General features: G+C 41.5%; 1 protein-coding gene across 8 annotated transcripts in view; it reads right to left on the bottom strand.

Moving 5' to 3' along the window:
* Positions 1 to 22,293, bottom strand: part of LOC110837247 (uncharacterized) — a 287,610-nt gene that overhangs the window by 11,379 nt on the left and 253,938 nt on the right. For all 8 annotated transcript variants that reach the window (XR_015534460.1, XM_087346312.1, XM_087346310.1 and 5 more), the window contains 6 exons: positions 13,658 to 13,747; positions 13,166 to 13,324; positions 10,689 to 10,886; positions 7,879 to 8,416; positions 3,416 to 6,735; positions 2,589 to 2,736 (listed from right to left, as the gene is read on the bottom strand). Coding sequence is in view for 7 of the 8 variants with exons in the window: in XM_087346312.1 (XP_087202438.1) it covers positions 2,589 to 2,736; positions 3,416 to 6,735; positions 7,879 to 8,416; positions 10,689 to 10,886; positions 13,166 to 13,324; positions 13,658 to 13,747 (4,453 nt within the window). In the remaining variant the exon portion in view is untranslated. The remainder of the gene's footprint in view (positions 1 to 2,588; positions 2,737 to 3,415; positions 6,736 to 7,878; positions 8,417 to 10,688; positions 10,887 to 13,165; positions 13,325 to 13,657; positions 13,748 to 22,293) is intronic.

The raw sequence follows: 22,293 nt of genomic DNA, 5'->3' as shown, positions 1-22,293 counted from the left end.
TTTTGAGTCTAAATACAGATTTTTAGCACATTGTGCATATAACATTGTAGTTAGTAGCAAAATGTGATTAATTACTTTTATTGAGGTTGAGTAATAACCAGTATATGGTATTCTTTGATACTGGGTCTACCCATTAGCTTTGTTGTTTACTGCTGATACAAATCTATTTTTGCAAAGCCAACTGCACCAAGCTGGACCAGAAATATTAGTAAATATCAGTGTACATATGTTATTTTGGGTAGGCTAAACTGCGCAACTGATAAATGTTAACTGGTTTTGTGTTGTCTGACATTGTTTAATGCATGAATCAATTATCATCTAGTGGTGAATAATAATAACAATGACATACTTGAGGCTCACCTGCAACAATTGCTGTTTCATTGCTTGGCAACTGTTTAATGGATCTCACAACAGCATTACAGCGGTAAACAACAGCAAATATATATGACACCGCAGCCTTCTGATTTTAGAGTCTGAATTTAATTGTAAATACAAATAATTCCATTTTTTCTTCGTGCAATGCATTTTCATGCACTAATTAGTACATTAGTACTTCCAAGTGCTAGTTATGAAGTTGAAGGACAAATGCATTACAGAAAACTGGCTTCCTCAAGCACCAAAAAAATTCAGTTTTACTCTCTATATACATGAGTTATTGTGTTCCGTCACGTTAACGAGAAATTAAAGAAACTGTGTTGAATGACATATTGAGATGCTTTTGAGAAAAACTGATAATGATGAGTTTGAAGTGCAAGTGTAATTGGTTTTAGGTTTAACTGATACAAACACTTGTTAATATTTGTTATGGTGTGTGCAATCTTTGACCACATTTAATATCCATGTCCAACTACAATGTATTACAGCATCATCTGGCAGCTAATCCAAAGGTAAGCCTATTGGCCAGTTGCCATTTCATAGGTCTGTACTGATCATGGAGGCAGTAAGGACCTCTGAAACATTATTCAATATATACCAGACTACATGGCACAGCATCCCAGAAAGTAGCTATCTTTATATATTGAAGTACTGTACTGGAATTTACCTGGGGGGAATGAAGGGAAAACACAAAATACCTAGGCCAGGACAGACAGTCACTGGGCCATAATGTGAATCCTGGACCTCCCAAATACAAAGGTGCACTAATCATTTGGCTACAATATTCAATCTACATAGGTTACACAGTGTTGAACGAGACTGGAGACGATAATATATCATTAAGTTGGTAAGGATCTGAAAGGAGGTGGTCAGTGCATGTTACAAGAAGTTTTTGATACATTAAACCCATTAAGTAATCAAAAGCTCCACTCTGAAATACTGTTTGCAGATGCTGACAGCTGAAATGTAACGATGTTTAACATGCATTTTTCTGAAACAGAGCTTATAAAAATGTGATTTTTGAGCGAAGAGTGTTTTGCATAACCCATGTAAAGAATATTCTTAACTTCCAGAAATTTCTGGCAACTACACAAATGTCTGGTTTGTGTTAAATGCTGATTACTTGCACAAATTAAATTATCTCTAATCATAATCATAAACACTACAAGATATATAATTTATTTATATATATCACATGTAAAACAATAGTTCTGATAAATTATGTGTATGAAGCAGAGTTGTTGAAAAGCTAATAAAAGCTAGTCACTCAGATATTTAAGAAATATAAAACCTTGAATTTCTTTCTTAGCTACATCCCTGAATTTTTTCATTCTTAAAATTTATGCAGACAAATTTATTTGGACGCTAATGTTGAAAGAGCCCGCACAATTGCAAAAACCTATCACTGGTTATCTTAAGCCACCTCACACCAGTCTACACCTTCATCAGCTATTTATTAAGATATATTTTAATATTATCCTCCCAGGAATGACTCCTTCCAGTCGATTCCTTTCCTTCAGGATTTCCAAGTAAAATTGTGTCTACATATCTCGTCTATTACATTCATGCTACATATCCCATCTGACTCGTCTTCCGTGATTTGGTTATGGAAATAATATCCAGGTGCGGGAATATTTAGATGTCAGGACAGAACTCTGGGAATTAGTAAAATTTTGAAGACTGTACTTTCTACATTTTAAGAACTAGTTATGCTGAACTAATTGCTAGAACCCATTTACTCTTCTACCTATCACAAAATATGCTAAGTGCAACAAAATAAAGTTTACGTGCATTTTCTCTTATTTAATCTAGATTAATTATAATTACAGTTATGGTATATGGGACAAAGCAGTGAGTGCGAGGTATGGTAAAAACATTCCTGGAAATATTTTATTTAATTAAAAACATGGAAAACACAAACACCAGTGTAAATGTCAAATGTATCGTGAAGATCAGTACAACACAACATAAAACAACACTGCCTTAAAAGAAACTTAATTTTGAATTAAACATGACCACAAACTACATTTCTAATTACTGAGTAAAATAGGAATCTCAATTATGAAAAGAAACAAAAAAAAATATCATGTCCGTTTTCATGAATCATACATAAATTAATGTTTTCATGCTTCGAAGACTTTACCGCCAAGTTCCAGGCCCGGACTAGACGGGACTCGATAGTTCTGTCATTGGCGAAGAGATGGCAGTTTTACCTTTCTTCTGTCGGCGAAACCTATGCAGTCTATGTAGGTGCTGGTAGTCTGCAGGCTCATCGCCACTGTCGCTACTATTACTGCTGTTACTGCTTGCTCCCGAGCTGCCACTCGATGCTAGCATCACATCTAGAAGATTTGCTCGTGCCTGAACAGTGACAGTAACCAAACAAATCTGTTCAACAGTATTAAATGACATAGCGATTCCTTGCGACTGGTGGACTTCCATACATATCCAAGGTTGCCAACCATGGTATTTGGTTATATGTATTCACAAATTCATACTATGGTTTTCCATTAATTTACACATGGAGAAATTGATGAGATCCACATTTTCTGAGGGCAATAACTTATGGTTTGTCGAGTGTTAACAATGCCCACAGTTCTCCTAGCCCCTAATTTTGCACGTCTGCAGTATTTTTCAGGAATGTATATACCAAGGATGAGGAAATGAAATCTTGTGAAATATTTTCCTACCTCTCTTAGTCGCCATAATGTTTAGAAAGGAAAATTAATTGATTTTTATTTTAAATTTACTTTTTCATTGTTCTTGTTGAAAATACTGAGATAATTTTATGTTTATCATGATGCTTAACATGTCAGCTAAATATAGAGCCATCAACCAAACATCATTAACAAGAAATAAGCGACTACAAACTTTCAGAAACATTTCCTGCAATTCTGCTGGTTAGTGTGAGAGCCACAGAAGCAGGAAATTGCCTTCAAGCCATGAAAGTGTTGAACTAAAATTTCCAATGTGTCACATGTTTTTTTTTCTCCCCCAGTCTTTGAATTCTTTAAAATTTAGCAATTACGAGGGTACTTACCTTAGGATCAGTAAAGTCTATATCGCGCTCCACATGGACCCATCCAGTAGGACAACAGCAGGCCAGATCAAGCTTCGACGCTCCAATTGCAGTGGCCGCGTCTCCTTCGCTGCCTGTTGCAACAGTACCAGAACTTCCACTGGACACTGAAATTGCACCATCCTCACCCTTACGTATCATTCTGTTCAGCTCGTCGATCACGTCTTTGGAGGTGGCTCGATCGTGAAAACTCACTGCCCAGGCATGTACAGATGCATCTGTTACAATCACACTATTACCACTGCTTCCTGAACTAATACTGCCAGCAATGCTTGTCTGAGACACCGATAAGTCTAATGAATGCTGCTGTTGGGTTCTGCGTGTGGCTGGACTCACTACAGTATCGGGAGTAGACACGGTAGAAGTCATTGATTCGATCATTTCCCTACAGCTACTTGTTTCAATAGATGATGCATGTTCGTCTTCCTCTTCTATCACAGTCACTAACACTTCCCCAGATCGACAACATCCCACACCGACGACACTGCACTGCAGATTGTGCGCCAATCCTTTGGAACACTGCCCCAATATCAACTGTGAACCGCCAGGATGACACATAGATCTGACATGATCATCTGTATCATCAGTATCATTCTCTCTGTCTTTACTAATTTGTTCTTGTACACTTTCAATTTCTGTGACATCATCTCCCACAAATTTTTGTTTCACAGCCTGGGATTCTCCGCTGTCAGTCTTGTCCTTGTTTAGCAAATTGTTACCAGAACTGATTTTACTAACCTGGCCATCAAATTCGGCTTGCGAATTATTAGTGCTGGGCTTGTGGTCATCAGACTGCTGTTGCATCTCTTTCAACAGACAAGAAGCTTCAACTTTTGCAGTATAGGCTTGCATTGTGAGGCATATACCTTCTTCGCCACTCCCCTCTCCTTCAACGTAAGTGTCCTGATAGTCAGGTTTCAACATCTCTTTTAAATTTATACACTGTTCTTGTTTTATTTCATGAATAACTTTATTATTATTGTGCTGCATTTTCTTTGTCGAGGATGAGTTCTGTTCATTGAGTTCCACCTCCGAACATCTTCCCTTCTTGTTTGATGAGTTTTGAATCTCATTCTCTTCCAGGGGAGAAGTGTACACCTGGTGGTCTCTTGTATCCAGCTCTATGATGGTGTGAATCTGCTCTTCAAAGTCATCAGCATTCCTTGTTGCTTCCTCATCACCACGAACAGTCTTTTCATCATCTTGTAAATCTGTGCAGGTGCGTGAGGCAAGTGTATCTGTCTTTGAGCAGTTTTCCTCAGGGCACTGATTGCTTCTGTCTGGCAAAACCTGACCATCAACATTACTGTTAGAGGCAGAATTTGCTGCAGGAGAACGCAATTGTAGCCTTACGCCTGATTCGTCTTTGGTTTCCGATTCTGTCGATACTAAGCGCCTTTGCTGGCCTTGACAGACAACAAGATCATATTCGTTGCTTCTCTGACAACTATCGTAACCCTGTGATCCAGGTCTGTCCAAGGAATTTGTACTATTTTGTTCCTTACCAGAATCCTGCTCTTCACGGGATGCACAATACTGTTGCTGCTCTGCTATGAAGTTAAGGACGCTTTGCAGAGCTTGTTCACGATCCTGAGAGAAAGGCATGTTGGACATATGGGGTAGGTCGGGACCCTGGCGCCACGAGAGAGACCCGCCGGCGTCGGACACGCACGCGCCACCTGCCAGACTTCTTGATGATAAAGAGGCGAGAGACTTTGTACTTTCAAATTTTACAAGGCGGTAGAAGTCGCGGGTAAAATCAGTTCCGACAACAGCTGGTGACTCTGTGCTTGCTGCGTCATCACTGCAGCCACTCATAGCTGCTGAGGAGCGTTTAGATGAATTTTCTTGGCAGCCACCTGGCCCACTGCCACTACAACCATTGTAAGAGCACTCATATGAATGACAGCACTCTTCTGAATTTGTTCCCGTACTTGACCAGCTGCCTCCAGGAGAGGCTAAGCTGCAGTTTCCTCCACAAATCCCACCATTGTTTCCATTACTATAGGGCCAACTGCTTTTCTGTCCCGCACTGTTATCTCCATTTTGATCCCCGTCATCCATCAATAATGTCATCAGTTCTCTACCACCATTTCTGTGGTCAATGAGATAGCTGGCATTATTCCAAAGACATTCACTGGAATCTTCCTCCAGTTCCAGAGCATTATTCTCCTGAATACTAGGTAGCATCATTCCATACTGTTGTCCTGGAGTCAGGTTTTCATTTACTGCTGTACCCGATCGCCTCCAAGAGGAGGAGTCAGTTGATGATGCCACACCTGATGCCACAGATGCTGTCGATGAGGTAATGTCCTCACATGACAATGACATGCTCCAGTCCTCTAGTTCTGCATGATCATACTCAAGCTCCATCAAGTCCCTGTGTTGCTGCTGGAGTGCGCTGCGGGTATCGTCCAGCCGGAGCCAGTGCTGCACGTAGTCGGTGTCCCACCAGCATCCCTCCACGACTATATCTCCGCTGCTGCACCAACTGCCACTATTGCTGTGTGTGTCGTCTTCCTCTAGAGATTCTTGTTGGTCACTAAGGGCTGTTGGCAACAAGCTTGTTGTTGCCTTTGTTCTTCTCAGAGGATGAGACTGTTTCTGAGTCGCTTCTCCTGTACTCCCTGATGTTAAAACATCAAGTACAAGTACAGATGGTGATGACGATGCAGTCGATGATAATGAAAATGAAGAGTGTTGCTGGTTATTAACAGGCGAAGGAGTTGAAGCAGTTGTGATTTTGAGACACAGGTGAGAGTCAGAAAAGCTCCTCATGATATGCTGATATGGGAGGAGATCGTGGGAAGGTGGGAAGCTGTGGCGTGGGTTTCCGGTACTAAGACCCAATGCAAGACCGAGAGGTATGTAAAGTACGTCAGGATCACGAACATCTTCCACAACCAGAAGTCTGCCTACAGTGCTGGGTGATGTTGCAGCACCAGGGCCACCGCAGTCTACAACAAGTGCTGTTGGCAATGAAGCAGTGTTTCCGCCTGTCCCAGAAACAGCCACGACAGCCGACACGTCGGTCTCGTCGGTGGCTTCCTTGAGATCCTCCAGCCCCCTGCGATGGAGGATGTCCCCATTGGTGCAAGACGTGGTGATGGAGGTGGACTGATCTCCTGAACGAAGTGCCTCACCCTGCACATCACTGGACATTGTGGAGTAACCTTCATCGCGGTTTCCACTCTCAGGACTCTCGCTACCCTCGTCCTCCATCAATATGGCGTTGTTATTACCGATGATAACGGAGGGCACTTTGCTGCCAGACACTTGAGCTGAAGGAACAAAAATTATACTTAATGCTGTTCGTTGTCAGAGGCATATTTAACCATTTTCAAGCGCAAAGTTTCATGGAAAATCGTTCTCCTGTTTTGTATTTTTTGGGATGCTGCAATTGGTTATCAAGAGATGGCAGGGCAAGTTTCTCTGCACTGATACTGCAACATACCAAACTCAAACATGGAATAAAACCCAGGTGATTGGTTACCACTATAATGCCATGCGTTTACAGTGTTTTATTCTTAGTATGGCCGTTAACAACAGTCAGAACTAGTGTTGGAACCCTTTCAATCCTTACATGTGTATACCAACCATTAGTTTCCCCACTATTTTGACAGGTGAAACTCATGGAAAATTACCACGTGGAAGACCAAGACAGAGATGGAAGCATATTAAAATTAACATCAAGGAAATAGATTAGGAGGATAAAGGTTGACAGAAGTGGCTCAAGATTTTATCCGACCGCATGTGCCGATTTAAGTTGTGGAGAACCTTCATATTTTACTATCAGAAAAGGTGATGATGATGATGATAATGATAATGATAATGATAATGATAATAATAATAATAATAATAATAATAATCCGTGGCGCAAGAGCCCTCTGAGAGCCAAAGCCGACTAGCTGGCTGCTGGCCTCATGTTCACATGCCTAAGCAGAGGTGAACGATCATCCAACCAGATACAGAGTGAAATGTGGTCAGCACGACGAACCCCCAGCCATTGCTAGTTTTCCTGACCGGATTACGCTACTCATTGTAGCTCCCCAATTTCCTCACGATGCTGGGTTGGCACCGGTCCCATACACTGGTCGAAAGCTCATGAGAAAATTTCTTCTCCCCCGAGACTCGAACCAGCGCGCATTCTGTATCACCAGTCCGAAGCATGATGCCTCAGACTGCGCGGCTACGGCGAGGGACGGTGATAATAATAATAATCACAACAAACATCAGTGATGATAATAGAAGTGTAGTGAGACTGAGTACCTTCTTGATACTATGGCACTGAATAGACTGATCTACTGTGTCAGCCCCTGATGATAAGAATGGGTGAAATGATGATTTGCAGAGTCCCATTGCAATAAAATTGCCGGAAAAGTTAGTTATAGTTGGACTACTCTTCTTGACTTAAAGGTCTTTACCAATCAGAGGCCTACTGCGGCGATGTTGGCAACACTTGCCAGCTGTGACAGCTGCCAGGGCTGCTACCTGCTGACTGGTAGTGGTGCCGTGAAGCTGAAGGTTGAGTGACCGTGGCCTCTGGAGAGGAAGCCACAGCATGCTAGGATCCACAAAACCCGCAGTCTTCAGGCTCGTGAACAGGGCTCCAGTGGACGCCACCTGCTCTATGGAGTTGATTGGACAGTCCTTTCCCAACACATGATGTTGGTGTTTCCTCAGCTTACTGGTCTTCACTGTGTCTTCCTCAGGCGTTGCCAGGTCACTGCTGGTTGGAGTCACCTGTTGCTTCCGCAGACATGATTTTGGTACGTCATCGTCTGGTGTCGCCAGGTCACTGCTAGTCGGGGTGATCGCCTGCTGGTGATGCCATCTCTTGAGCAGATCATCATCCGGAGTCACAATGTCGCTACTGATTTGGGTAGACATGGATGTGTCCGAAGTCATGGGAGTTTCTGCAGCACAGCTGCTCGGGGCGTATAACTCGGACAATGCTGAATTCTGGAAACGACAGTTGAAAACACAATCAACACATACGCATTTACTGAACACAACTGTTGACCTCCAGCACTCAAGAAGAATCATATCTGGGAAAAAGATGGTTGAATTCTTGACCAGGTTATTGACTACCTTGATATCCTTCCATATCCCTACTTATCATCCATGATAATGTTCTCATTCAATACAACAGCCTCAGCAGTTTAAACAGAGCCTTCAAACAATGAAAAAATCTTTAAATCAATGAACCCTCCTTAACATTCAATAATCCGCGTATTTATGGGTTCCATATTATTCTCAGAATAGAGAACAATTGTGTCTCTGAACAAGGTTAATAAATTGAATTTTGTAATTTTGACGCATTATGTTTTATTTGACATAGGAATTTTTAAATACTGTTTATATGAACTTCATTCTACAAACAGTTAAACTACTCAAGATACTACCCACAGTTTTATATATATTACTATCTAAACTTCATCTGCACAAAGAATTTTAAAGCATAGAACACAGTTAATGCCAACAATAAATCCTATACATTTTCGTGTTTAAATTGTTTAGTTACAAATAAGACAAAATGGAGTTTGGTTTGGTTATGAACATATGAAAAGGACTGGAGCTTAAATACCGTGATTACTACTGCCATCTGTCAAAAGTGAATGCATCTATAGTTCAAATATTGGTTACAGGTGTCGCAGTAGGTAAACTTAAATAACCTTGAGATACTTTTGTAGACCTCTCCAGTATTTTAAAATATGCTCCTACGTGTTCTTTAACGATGTCCTTAAGTAATTGTTGCACTGACGTGATTAGAGATTATGTTTGCGCAATAATGTGTTCGAACAATGACCTCGGCCCCGATTGGGAAGCAACAGTTTCCCTGGTCACGCGGGCTGAATAAATACGGCAGAGACGTGGTCGGGCTCACGCTAGAGCGTGAACACCTACAAGGAGGAAGATTTCATGAAATTGAATTCAGACAGTTCACAGTGCTCTTTCTGTTCTGAATTCCGTCGCTACGGCTTCAGGAAGGGATGAAGCAACAAGTGGACCATTTGTAATCCCGATATATGTCATCAAGAAATGATATATCGCTTATTTTCTTTCTAAAACTGTGTACATTTTATAATCCAGTAGAGAATGAGACGTAAGTTTGACTACTATTATTCGTTTTATAATCGGCCTCAAAGGTCTATATAAGAGGTAATAGTCTGCCTTTCTTTTTATGAATATTAATGATGCAATTAATAGCCGAAGTCTCCCTTCCGTTTTTCGTCTGGCAACGCTCTAAACTTGTATCTAGAAGTACCGGTTTGAATTAGGGATGGCTACTGGTTATTCTAACTTTCCCCAGTATCATGACAGCCCAGAACCTTGTAATCGGCCTCGACCACCTTTTAAATCCTCGCCTATTCATCGCTCATTAACTCTATTAACATCCCATTCAGTAAGATGATAGAGTTGCGTCATATTGTGAAAATATATATTTTTAATTAATTAATATTGTCCGTCTAATCACAATTTAAAATTTAAAATTAAGATAGTTAAAATACCATGTGATGCTCCTTATCGAAACATTCGATTTACATTTGCAACATCACTTTCTCACTACATGTTTCGGTTCTTAGATGAACCATCTTCAGGTGTGTAAAAATTACAATTATATGGAATCTGGAAGTGAACACCACTAATAACTGATAAACAACCACAAAAAAGTTGCATATAAGAAATTATGATCAAGTTTTAAGTTTATATAATTGTAATTTTTACACACCTGAAGATGGTTCATCTAAAAACCGAAACATGTAGTGAGAAAGTGATGTTCCAAATGTAAATCGAATGTTTCGATAAGGAGCATCACATGGTATTTTAACTATCTTAATTTTAAATTTTAAATTGTGATTAGACGGACAAGATTAATTAATTAAATCCCATTCAGTGTTAATCTCTGCGACTGAAGTGTAATTAAATAATTTTATAAGCACTCTGTAATTTAGTGGCTTTGGTTTGGATGAACAGTATTCGGTTGTAACTCCCGACGCTTCGAAATCAATCCAGCCTTCATCAGGGCGCGTTCTCAGGTTTCGGATGGAGAATACGGGCTCCAGATGTGGAGGGTACATGTGAAGAACCTATACTGAATGAGCATTGGCTAACACCCGACAACGAAAGGTCCTCCATCTTCGGGGTTGAATGCCTTTTATGAATGGTCTCATGTGGGCTGTCACGACTCGATCACGAATGTTCGATCCGTCCCTACTGTGATAACACTTACTGCAGTGGGACTGTACCCCACTGATGGCTCGTCCTCGGCGTCTGCAGTCGACGCTTTACTGACGCCGACGGTGTCCCCAGGCACCAAGACGGGGGAAGCTTGATGCAACTGCTGCACCAGTACAGAGGCCAGTGCGCGGTTCTGGGATTCCAGGTCCTTGATACGTCTTTGTAAGATGCCAATTTCCTCTCGCAGACCCTGCGCACGCAAACAAACATTTTAACTTCGCGAATGACGTTGTGTACGTAACACCAGCCCGCTATATAACACACGAATAAAAATCTGAAGATATTAATATATTATTTTATTTAGTGTTCTGTCTGAGGACAGGTCCATATGAACAGGATCCTTCCATCCTTTTCTCGGACTGGGATCTGTTCATATACGTTCTTGGCAGATGATCCAGAAGTGGTTTGCCATTGCCTTCTTCTGTGTGTGAATGGAGTAATTGTTGGGATGCCACGGAGGAAAACTCCGTGTTGCCTAGACCACGGCCTTGCCCAACACAAGTTATAAATTCGGGCACCGCCGGGAATCGAACCCGAGACCCCAGTATTACAAGGCCAGCGTTCTAACCGCTAGACAAACAATAAAAATTACCTTCAATGTAGAACATTAAAAAATATAAGCGACAGGACTATTTATAAAACGTGAAATGTAAAATGTTCTTGGGCGACCTTCATTGTTTGGTGCTTAGGTACAGTGGCAACGTTCATCTGGCTTTAGTTAATTCAGTGCAGGAATGGTTGTAAAATTCCGAATTACAGCAGAGACAAGAGGTTAGGATTTTAGAAAAATTTTAGTTCCGCACTAGGTATTTATGTCGGACCGGTTTCCCCAGTCTGGGATTATTCACGTCGGATGTACATTCCGTTCAGACAAGGTGGCAAATGCAGTCAGCGGGTGAAATAAGCAGCCACTGGAACCGAACAGCAGAATGCTATTTCACGGGCTCTCGATACGACAGCTGACATGTTTAGTTTCAATTTCAGCGTCAAATAGGAAACAATAGAATTTTCTAGCTGAGGCAGAGAGACTGGGAAACGAAACAGAGACTTCATTAAGCAGCATTGTGAGCACGAGCTCGTAATTATTTCGTACAGGAACAATTTGGGGGCAATGGCACGAATGCAGTTTCCTTTTTAATTATTCTTCACGGACTAGCGTGAGCGAAAAACAGCTTATAGGTCCATACACGTGTCGAGTTTTTCGTAACTTGCGGTTCAATTATTACGAAAAATGCGTCACAAACAATAGTACCAAAGGTCAGCCAACTGATGTAATCCACTGTTGTGCAACAAAGTTACTTCAGTTCATGCAAATTTCTCTGACAAGTATTTTAAACGAGCTTAAAAACAATGTGTGCTCTAAGTTACGACTTCTCTCTCTCTCTCTATACTTTCTGCAGAATCGACACATTTTAATTACGATGTAATATCCACAGAATGCCTAATATTCCGAGCTACAAGTTGGTTACATATAACCAAAAAAAATTTTCCTCTTAATCACTTTTCCTGTGGTTATTTTCCAATTACTACACTGAAGTCTGACAGCAATCGTCCACAAAGGAGTGGCAAGAAGGAGCAGAACTGACAGGAATTGGGGAGTAAATATTTACTGCGTTAGCCATCAGTAAAACGGCACCAGGATTTTCAGTAATCACATTACGCTGATAGACTTATGCCCCCCGGAAAACCAGATTTTCCACACTGTGCCAGCCATTATCCATTTCCACGCATAAGCCTCGTCAAATTAAGTGAATATTAAGCTCACGTTGAAGAAAGAAAACTGCATCGTGTGAATACAACAAACTAAAGTCATTTAAAGGAAAATGAGATGAGTAGGGCATGTAAAACGAATGGAGAAAAAGTCTTGTTCATGGAACATTATTGTTAAAAGACTCCGTAAAGAACATTACTTGAGATACCTAGATGTAAATGATGAGACAATACTAAAACAGATATTAAGCAGATAGGTTATGAGGATGTGAACTGGATTCAACTGAATCTGGACAGAACTCTTATGAGTTCGTTAACGCATCTAAATGAAGCTAAATCAATATGGATTCGATGTCTGTGACGCGTAGCAAGCATGGGGGAGGTCATGAAAGGAAGATTTTAAAGACCCAGCTGTGCGTAGGAAGATAATATTAAAATGGAAATTAAGGAAACAGGGTCTGTGGTTGTAGACTGCATTCAACAACATCAGGAGAGGGCAGACTTAAATGTTTCCGTGTATACGTAAATTAACCATTGAGTTCTTTAAGAGCGGAGATTTTACTAACCAGCTGAACAAGTACAAACATTATAACTTTGGGCTGTGATCACTGATGACAGAATCAAAACGCACCTTTAAAGCGTCTGACAGAATCTACTACACTAGACGGCGAAAACATCCCAGAGGACAGCCATCTTCTGAGTTACCATTGGGCCTCAGACCCATGCGGCGAACAGCAGCTATAACGCAGGCCTACTTACCTTCTGAGTGAGCAGGGCGCGTACTACTTGGTTCGCGACGTCATCCAGGCACCGTTCGTACTGTCGCCTTTGTAGCTCGGCGTCCCTCGTCAGGGTAGAATTCTCCACCTCCAGAACGCGCAGCCTTTCCAACAGCGTGTTCTGCACCTCGCCAGAACCCTGCAAATATCAGCTCTCTGAAGTCACAGAGCTCAGACTACGGGTCCCATAACCTCAATCCGTGCGTCAGGAAGTTTAAAAACTTCTCCTGTTTACTCGCACAACATGCATCGCTGTGAAGCTTCAAGGGGATAAACCTAATTCTAGCCCATTAATTTTTGCAAGTAATGTATTTCCCAGTTCATTTAGATTATTGTGCAAAGGGGAATATATTATATTCAGAGGACTGTGATTAAGACACCATTGTACCCATGTACAGGGCTTTCTTGAGAAGTTGATTCTACTTCAAAATTAGAAAAATAAAAATAACCAGAATGCAGATAAGCAACATACTGCAGCTTCTAGGGCGCAGATCTTCTTCCTGAGTGCCTCGTTCTCCTGCCCCAGCTCGGTAATGCTGTTTTGAAACTGGTGGATGCGCGTCTGAAACGAAGAGAAAACGTTCCTCGTTAACACACGGCGAGGGCCTGCCTCATCCCCTTTCAACCCGTACTACAGGATTCATACATGACGGTGCGAGATATATCGAACACAACGCAAAGGCCCACTACTCCCAGCCTTTGATTTGCAACTTCCGTTAACAACTGAGTATCTGTGGTTAATTGTGCAAAAATTTGGCGTGTGCGTTATTCGTGCTTCGTCTCTAAGAACACACAGGAAGTCACAAAAACTGCAATGGCTCCAAACTCGTATTTGTGAGGCGGAGTGCGTTCTGAAACACGCATTTCCACAATCAATCTTCACACTGCACACAACGCTGTGATCTTTGGAGTCCTTTCGCATAATGTAACACAGAAGCACGGGACCAGAGATTGTGTTACTACTAAACACTGGGCAAGAGCATGAGTAGGGGCGACGACACCCCCTAACGTCATTTCCGTGATACGGGGATCAATAAGGAAGGTTCATAAGAGAGGGTACAACTACACGGGGGTGGATACTCGCTAATCTTCACTTTTCTACCCCCTCCCCCAACATCTCTTGCTCACAATTCATCCCCCTCCCCCCATCACGTCACCAGCACCCGTCTTGCCAGCAAATTAAAAATAAAAGGAAGACAGTGTATGCTCTAATTCTGTAGTCTAGCTACCTCAGTCCGTACACCCATAGGAATAGTGTACACAGGGTTTAGGGGCTTCTCTCCCCCTTATTTGTAGACAACCACACTAACACAACAGTTGTGCAGTGTTGCCGTCCCTCTGAGTCGGTAGCAGCTGAGGCAGATTGCCAGTACGTGCATTAACGTTCTAAAAACATGCAAATGTTTCATACTTGGCTTAAAGAGATTTAGCCTAAGCAAGGCTGTGCTGAGCCACTCTGTAAAGCTGTTATATTGAGCAAAAGTCAAGAAAAGATCTGACCTGTCAATATTTACAGGTCTACACAGTTTGTAGGCACACTAATGAAACTATAGTTTAACAAACAACGTCTCTGAAACGTTAAATCGAAGGCAGGGCTCCAAAAATACAACTCAAATATACCATCAAGATCCACACGCCCTTGTATCGAGGTACAAAACAAATATTTACACAGTCACTGCCGGTCTCAGTTAGGTAGATCGTGGAGAATGGGTAAACGCGTTTCAAGACAAGTGGTAGTGGGCACTGGTTTATCGCTTGTCTGAGTACTAAGCCTCTAAAGGTACAATTTGGCTGCACGCGACAGAGACAAGCGACCGAGGCAGGCGACAGAGACGGGAGACGGACACATCGCAGCTTGTCGCCACGCACTTTTGAGGTGACGACCGAGACATGCGGCAAAGTGTTTGTTTTCCTTGTTTTGTTGAGACATACGTGCACATATTCTGTGAAAAATGAGTACAAAAATGCTTCTAAAAAGGTTACTCGAAGAATAAGAAGAAGATGATGTGTTGCTGTGTTATTTGTTGCGAAAGAAACAAAGAAAACCTATGAGTTCAATATTCAAAACCAGACGCGAAGAAGGATCTTTCTGTCGGTGGTCAGTGGTCGGTTTTCTGCTACTAATTCTACCAATTGCTCATCTTAATTTAATTTCTGCCATTATTTTACTCAACAACACACGTGCTGCCTGAGCCCGTCGCGAGACACTACTGGTCCGAGAGCGGTCTCCTGTGCTTTGTCTCTGTCGCCTGTCTTTGTCTCGCGCTCGTAATTGTACTTCATACGATTGTACAGAGAGCAGACAGGAAGCGACCAGTCTCGGTCTCGTAACTCTGTCGCCTGCCTCGGTCGCTTGTCTCTGTCGCGTGCAGCCAAATTGTACCTTAAGTCATACAGTAATTTTTGGTGGGTCTCGAAACTCGCGTCACAGCGTCATTTCCATTCGTCCGCTGGCGGCATGTAACAAGGCCTAAACTGGTCGCTTTCGTTACAAGTAAATTTGTTAAGATTACGTTAATTTTTTACAAATATTTTCAATTTGGCTTGATTTGGTTTTGAGCTGTGAACTACAACTACTCTTGTACGTATTTATAAAAAGGCCTATCGAACTAAAAGTAGTAAATATCGAGGAATGCCACTGGTATAAATATAACAAAAATTCTATTCAGCATTTTTCTCTCAATATCAACCCCATACATAATCCACATTACTGGGATTCCTCAGTGTAGATTTCGAAGTTTTATAATAGATTAGCAGCTATTGATCAGACATTCTGTATTCATCACATAACGGAGAGAAATAAATTAGATTCTATGGGACAGCACACAAATTATTTATACATTTCAAGAACGCCTATAACCAAGGTAGGAGAGAAGTATTATACAACGTTCTCATAATTGAATTCCGTGTCCATATGAAACTGCATGCCACATGTTTAAATAAAACCTACAATAACGCCGTATTTTTTTTATTTAGTGTTCTGTCTGACGACAGGTCCATATGAACAGGATCCTTCCATCCTTTTCTCGGACTGGGACCTGTTCATATACGTTCTTGGCAGATGATCCAGAAGTGGTTTGCCATTGCCTTCTTCTGTGTGTGAATGGAGTAATTGTTGGGATGCCACGGAGAAACCGGGGAAGCCCCCGGAGGAAAACTCCGTGTTGCCTAGACCACGGCCTTGCCCAACACAAGTTATAAATTCGGGCACCGCCGGGAATCGAACCCGAGACCCCAGGATTACAAGGGCTAGACCACCGTGGCGGTCAATAACGCCGTATAGCCAAACATTTGTAAAGTGCAATTTCTACTCCAAAAGGTACATACAATGAGACAGGCAATTGTTGTTAGAGAACAACAACTTCGTAGTTTACGATATACGTTTACGACGGACAGAAGTTATTTTTCAAAACTCCTGGAGTATTTTATTGCCACGTAGTCCACTTTGAAGCGCGCTCGATTCCTCTGGTCGGACAGAGCCACGGTCACTCCTGCGGGCTCCAAGAGGCCATCGTATCCAGCTGGGCAGGACATCACTAAAACGCATTAATGTCATTCCATTACAAAGGATATAAAACTATAGTGCACACTGGCCCATTACTCTCAAAGGAAAATAGTTCCATTAAAACAAGAGAGTGCTACTACAGTGTTCCGAGAGAGAGGTAGGGAATTAATTCGCCAGGAAGTACGTTTCGCGTTTGTTTCTGCCGGGATGACAGCTTCAAACGAGGGAAGGGCCCAAGTGTTGCATCGGTGAATGCAAACGTTTTGAACCAGCTGACAGATTTAGGCAAAAGTTGGTATGAACGTTGTGCCACAGAAGGGAAACTCCACTACGCTGGCCTTGTAATCCTGGGGTCTCGGGTTCGATTCCCGGCGGTGCCCGAATTTATAACTTGTGTTGGGCAAGGCCGTGGTCTAGGCAACACGGAGTTTTCCTCCGGGGGCTTCCCCGGTTTCTCCATGGCATCCCATTCACACACAGAAGAAGGCAATGGCAAACCACTTCTGGATCATCTGCCAAGAACGTATATGAACAGGTCCCAGTCCGAGAAAAGGATGGAAGGATCCTGTTCATATGGACCTGTCCTCAGACAGAACACTAAATAAATAAATAATAAATAATCAGTAATAATGACATGACGGATGTGCGAATTTCGGAGGTGGAAGTGACACTAGCGCCACATATGACAGTACATGGTGTGTGCATAAGCTGAAATGTTATTACTTTGCATGTAAAACATTCCCGTTAACCTGTTAAGTGTATTCCTCGTCGGCACGGTAACTTTTTCTCCTTCATATGACGAAAGTTGAGTGTTTGATCAGCAGCTGATGTATTATATCAAAATCTAGACTGGTGAACCCCAAAATTCTTCAATAAAGATTAACACCAATTACCGGAATTCATAATTTCTGCTGTGTTGTTCGGTGATAATAATGACGTATGAACGTGTGTATGTCAGTGCATGTACAAACTACGTTAACACCGATGATGTGATGGATTTTGGCGCTGTGTAGAATCACCGGTAGACGATAACGTTTCCTTCAGCCCTGAAAGTGGAGACAGAAAACTTCTTCGAAACGCTGGTATCTACCTGCGAGTTTACATGGGGCCAAAACCCAAGAAACCTGAAACGTCCGAATTCACACTACCGCGACAAACTGAAACAGCTAAATCAGGACCACCGCTTACATGTAACATATATACATCAAACAACGATCAGTGGCCAAAATACGAATAATATTGACGCACAGGGAAAGTGGGCTCTGCCATTAGCGGGATTCGTAATGGGGTACCAAACTGAAGACCCCAAAAAAATGCAACTTAAGGGAAGAAAAAATCGTAGACAAATGGAACTAATAATTAAATTCCATTTGAGTCTGTCTTGCGTTAATTCGATCGTTCTTTTAAAATAATCACTTCACCATATCTGAATCAAGTATGTCACATTATGAAGCATGAAGTTTAACGATCCGGAACCCCCGCCTTGAAGTAATGGAATCATAACCCCTCCAAGATATCTTTGCAGTAACTCGCCTCAAATTCCAAGCCACACTAGATTAAAAATCAAAACAGTAAAATAATACGACGACGCCCATAGTTAATAGTCACTTTCATTCTGATTTGGCAACATCGGTGGTTGTTTGCAGGGATTCCCCATTAAGAGGAGTGAGGGTTTGCATCGATTATTACCATTTAGAGAAAGGGGTGTGGTTGTAGGGATTGCAACAGCGAGGGGAGGGGGGTAGGGATTGTTGGGGGTGCCCTTTAACTCTGGCCATAAGCGTTATTCCGTGCGAGCATAAAACCTGCTAACCCTAGTTCACAGGACTCGACAGTCTCATGTCAGGAGCTGAATTGCTTCCCTTATCATCCACCCAGGTGCGGCACCCATTCAGACTTCAGCACCAATATGGAAGACCGCTAATGATCCCGTTTTTGGCTCTCCCACAAGCCCGCGCGGCGTCAGAACTCAGGACGTCGCCATGGTCACTTTTACTACCGCAAGAATATCAATCAGTCTTCCGTCCGTAGCAAATGCCTCGTGCTCTGAACGACTGTTACGGTATGGAGTTAAGAGAAAGGAAGACGGCTTGAAGTATAACTGACAGTGGTACATTAAACAACCCCTTATTGATTAATTAATCAATCAAGGCATTGACACTCAGTTGACGCGTCTGACTACGTAAACGTACCCAATGTATTCAATCCGATCCAATGAACTTCTTTGTTTATTATCTGTTATGATAATGTTGCGTCATATTGTGATGAATTATAATTGTTTAATTTTAACCGTCTAATCACAATAAATAGCCACGGTGGTCTAGCGGTTAGAACGCTGGCCTTGTAAGCCTGGGGTCTCGGGTTCGATTCCCGGCGGTGCCCGAATTTATAACTTGTGTTGGGCAAGGCCGTGGTCTAGGCAACACGGGGTTTTCCTCCGGGGCATCCCAACAATTACTCCATTCACACACAGAAGAAGGCAATGGCAAACCACTTCTGGATCATCTGCCTAGAACGTATATGAACAGGTCCCAGTCCGAGAAAAGGATGGAAGGATCCTGTTCATATGGACCTGTCGTCAGACAGAACACTAAATAATAATAATAATAATCACAATAAAATACAACCACGATCAATAACGAACCTATTCAGTTCCAACACAACATTACTTCTAGACGGACCTCCTCCACTCTTCATATCTGGTATGTTTTTAAAATTAAAATTTCTCAATATATTATTTTGTTTTCTATCTCTAATATTCATTTAGTCTTTATAACAATTATTATTTAATTTACAGATCGATTATAAAAAACCACTACAAATATTTCACCCACGCAAGATCACGCTATACGCGACATACATTTACGAAACAACATTGAATGTGATAACAAAGTACAATTGATCTAGAAGAGGATAACTTTCCGATATTTAATGGACATTCTGACGAAGGATTGCATTTAGAATATTACATTTAAGTTTATATCGATTATACACCTGAAGATGGTTAATTGAAAACCGAAACATGTCTTGAAAAAGATGATGCTCTAATTGTAAATCGAATATTTCGATAGAAAGAGCATCATTTTAATATATTTTAAATATTAAATGTTAATTGTAGTAATAATATTTTAATATTTTATTGTGATTAGACGGTTAAAATTAAACAATTATTATCTGTTGTTCTGTACTTTAATTTTTCTATGTTCTGTGTATTTGTGAATTCTGGCCTTCGGGTGTTTGCCTCTTCGTTTTTACTTATTTCTTGGTTTGTTGGTTCTTTGGGTACTTGTCTATTGAATTTATCGATTTTTGTTTATTGTTTGTAGTTTCTTGGTATGGATCTTCTGTTTGATTTCTTGGTTCTTTTGTTAGACTTCTGAAATTTTGGACACACACATAAGCTGACTCAGACAATTTCTGTTTTAAACATAAGATATATAGCTACCTTCAGTATCAAAGGGCCTTCGTGTAGCTTTAAAATGTAATGAAAGTTGGAGCTAGGTTTTTAAAACTAGAGATGAGATGCATCAGGACACGCTGGTAAAACGAACAAAGCTGGTTCCTGGAGATATACAAATCTCATTGTCAGTGATGTGAGAATAATACTTATGAAATGAGGCAGCCCCTTGTAGTACATCCAGCCCGTTCAACACTAAAACGTGACCCGGGGATGGGGTGACGGATAAGCACCTTCGTGCAGAGCATCAGGGGCGTACAAAATTGTCTCCGAGCGCGAGTGTTACGTAGAATACTACTGAGCTTCAAGCACTGCTCAATTAAGGCGCATGTATGTTTTCCTAACGTGTTCCTTGATATTGGTATTCTCACACCATATTTCTTTGTGGTTACTTTAAATGTTTTATTTCCCACTTAAGCCTCGGTCTGCCAAGTTGCATCTTCTCACCAGATTCTACTTCACCGGCGACTGCTGCATTGCTTTCGATGCAGATCTGTTTTAAGAGTGAGGTTGAGTCTTATTGGTTATTCAAGTGAAAATTAAATTTCCTGAAGACGACTGCCTTCTAGCTTGCTGTACTGTTTAATCTCGTATATATTCACCGACGTTTCAGAGCTGCTTACTGCGTCCATCACAAGGGTAATACCCAATGACAGTCAACTTCATATTCGCTTCCGTGAGAACCGGAAATCTCACATTTATTTCCACTTATTTATAAAAATTAGAATCGAAACTTCCAGACTTGAAGATGGAGACATTGTAAAGAGAGACCAGTCCGCCAATTCCACACCGCCCCCTAAGGGAGTAAACCCCGAACTGGCTGTCTGAGGTTCGGAGTAATTGGTAAACTAATTAGACCTCCAATGCTCTGGTATAATGCCTTCAAGACATCGGCTACCACAGACAGCCCGCCCCACAGTTACTTGCCCACACCAAGTGATATTCTCTGAGACCTTAATACGACGCGTTAGTCCTCATACTTCAGGGAGGGGGGGCATAAATTATGGGCTGCCGAAAGGATTTACAAACGACCCCTGAGTAGATGCTAATCTCTTAGAGTACCCTCATGCTCCACCCCAAACTACAACATCCCTTTCGCCTTAGAGTTTTGGGGGCAGCAGTGTACAGCGTGACGTAATATATAAATCTGGGGCAAGAGGAGTCGGGTTGAAAAGGGGGGGGGGGCATTTTGATTAAGGAGCAGTTAAGGATCAGATAACCACAAACCATTTCAGTTTTGACCAGTTGAGCTGGTATCAGCTTCTCAACAACGATTATACTCCCTGGAGCTTGTGTCTTACATTCCATAACATAAAGGCAGTTTCCATTGCACTTAATTAAGTACCACGTCATAAAGGGTGGTACAGAGAAATGAGTTATAGCTTCATGAATTTTTAAACTCCGTGCTTGATGGAAATACGAGGTCAATTTCATGCCTAACGCAACTTAAGTTCGTCTTTTTCACTGACTAGATAACCTATACGAATCACATATCCTTAGAATGTGACGCGCCTCTAAACACACACGAAGATAGCAAACCCATTTAGTTTCCTGAGCTCTGAACTATTTCTTTCTCTGAGTTAATATTGTATACACAAGGAATAACATTTTCCTTGTATTGGGGGCGAGGAAATTAATTTTACAAACAGCAAGCCGTTTAGCAGAGACGTGCAAAGATTTCAAATTTTATTACTCTCAACCCAAGTAAGCAATTTTCGTCCGGAGAAATGTAGGAATGTGTTGCGGAGAGAAGAGATACAAATTTAAATGAAAAAATTCCCTTAAGAAAATGTTGTTTTTTTATAAAAATTCCAATTTAACGAATATTCCAAGATATACAAGGGTTTTTCTCAGCATCTGATTGTTACTCAGTGTGTCTACCACACTCCTTGAACTGAAAGGAACAATACTCATCACCGTGTTAAAAAAATCACACAATTGACGCTGTCCTGAGCTGGCTGAATGCACTTTACCATACTTTCGGCTAACTCTGCTGTTAATTCTGGAATAAAGTTTCTTCATATCTGAAACATTGTTATGTATATTATAAGTGGCATCTGTTTACGTGGACACTGGGCACATTACACAGGTCAACTTCAAAGATACGTGTATAGGTTATTATCGCCAGAGTATAAGCTTAATATAC

The sequence above is a fragment of the Zootermopsis nevadensis genome, unplaced genomic scaffold (assembly GCF_977971745.1).
Source record: "Zootermopsis nevadensis isolate Lab colony 2312 unplaced genomic scaffold, Znev_1.0 Znev_ptg000010l, whole genome shotgun sequence".
Classification (NCBI taxonomy): domain Eukaryota; kingdom Metazoa; phylum Arthropoda; class Insecta; order Blattodea; family Termopsidae; genus Zootermopsis; species Zootermopsis nevadensis.
This window is presented reverse-complemented; position numbering and strand designations above follow the sequence as displayed.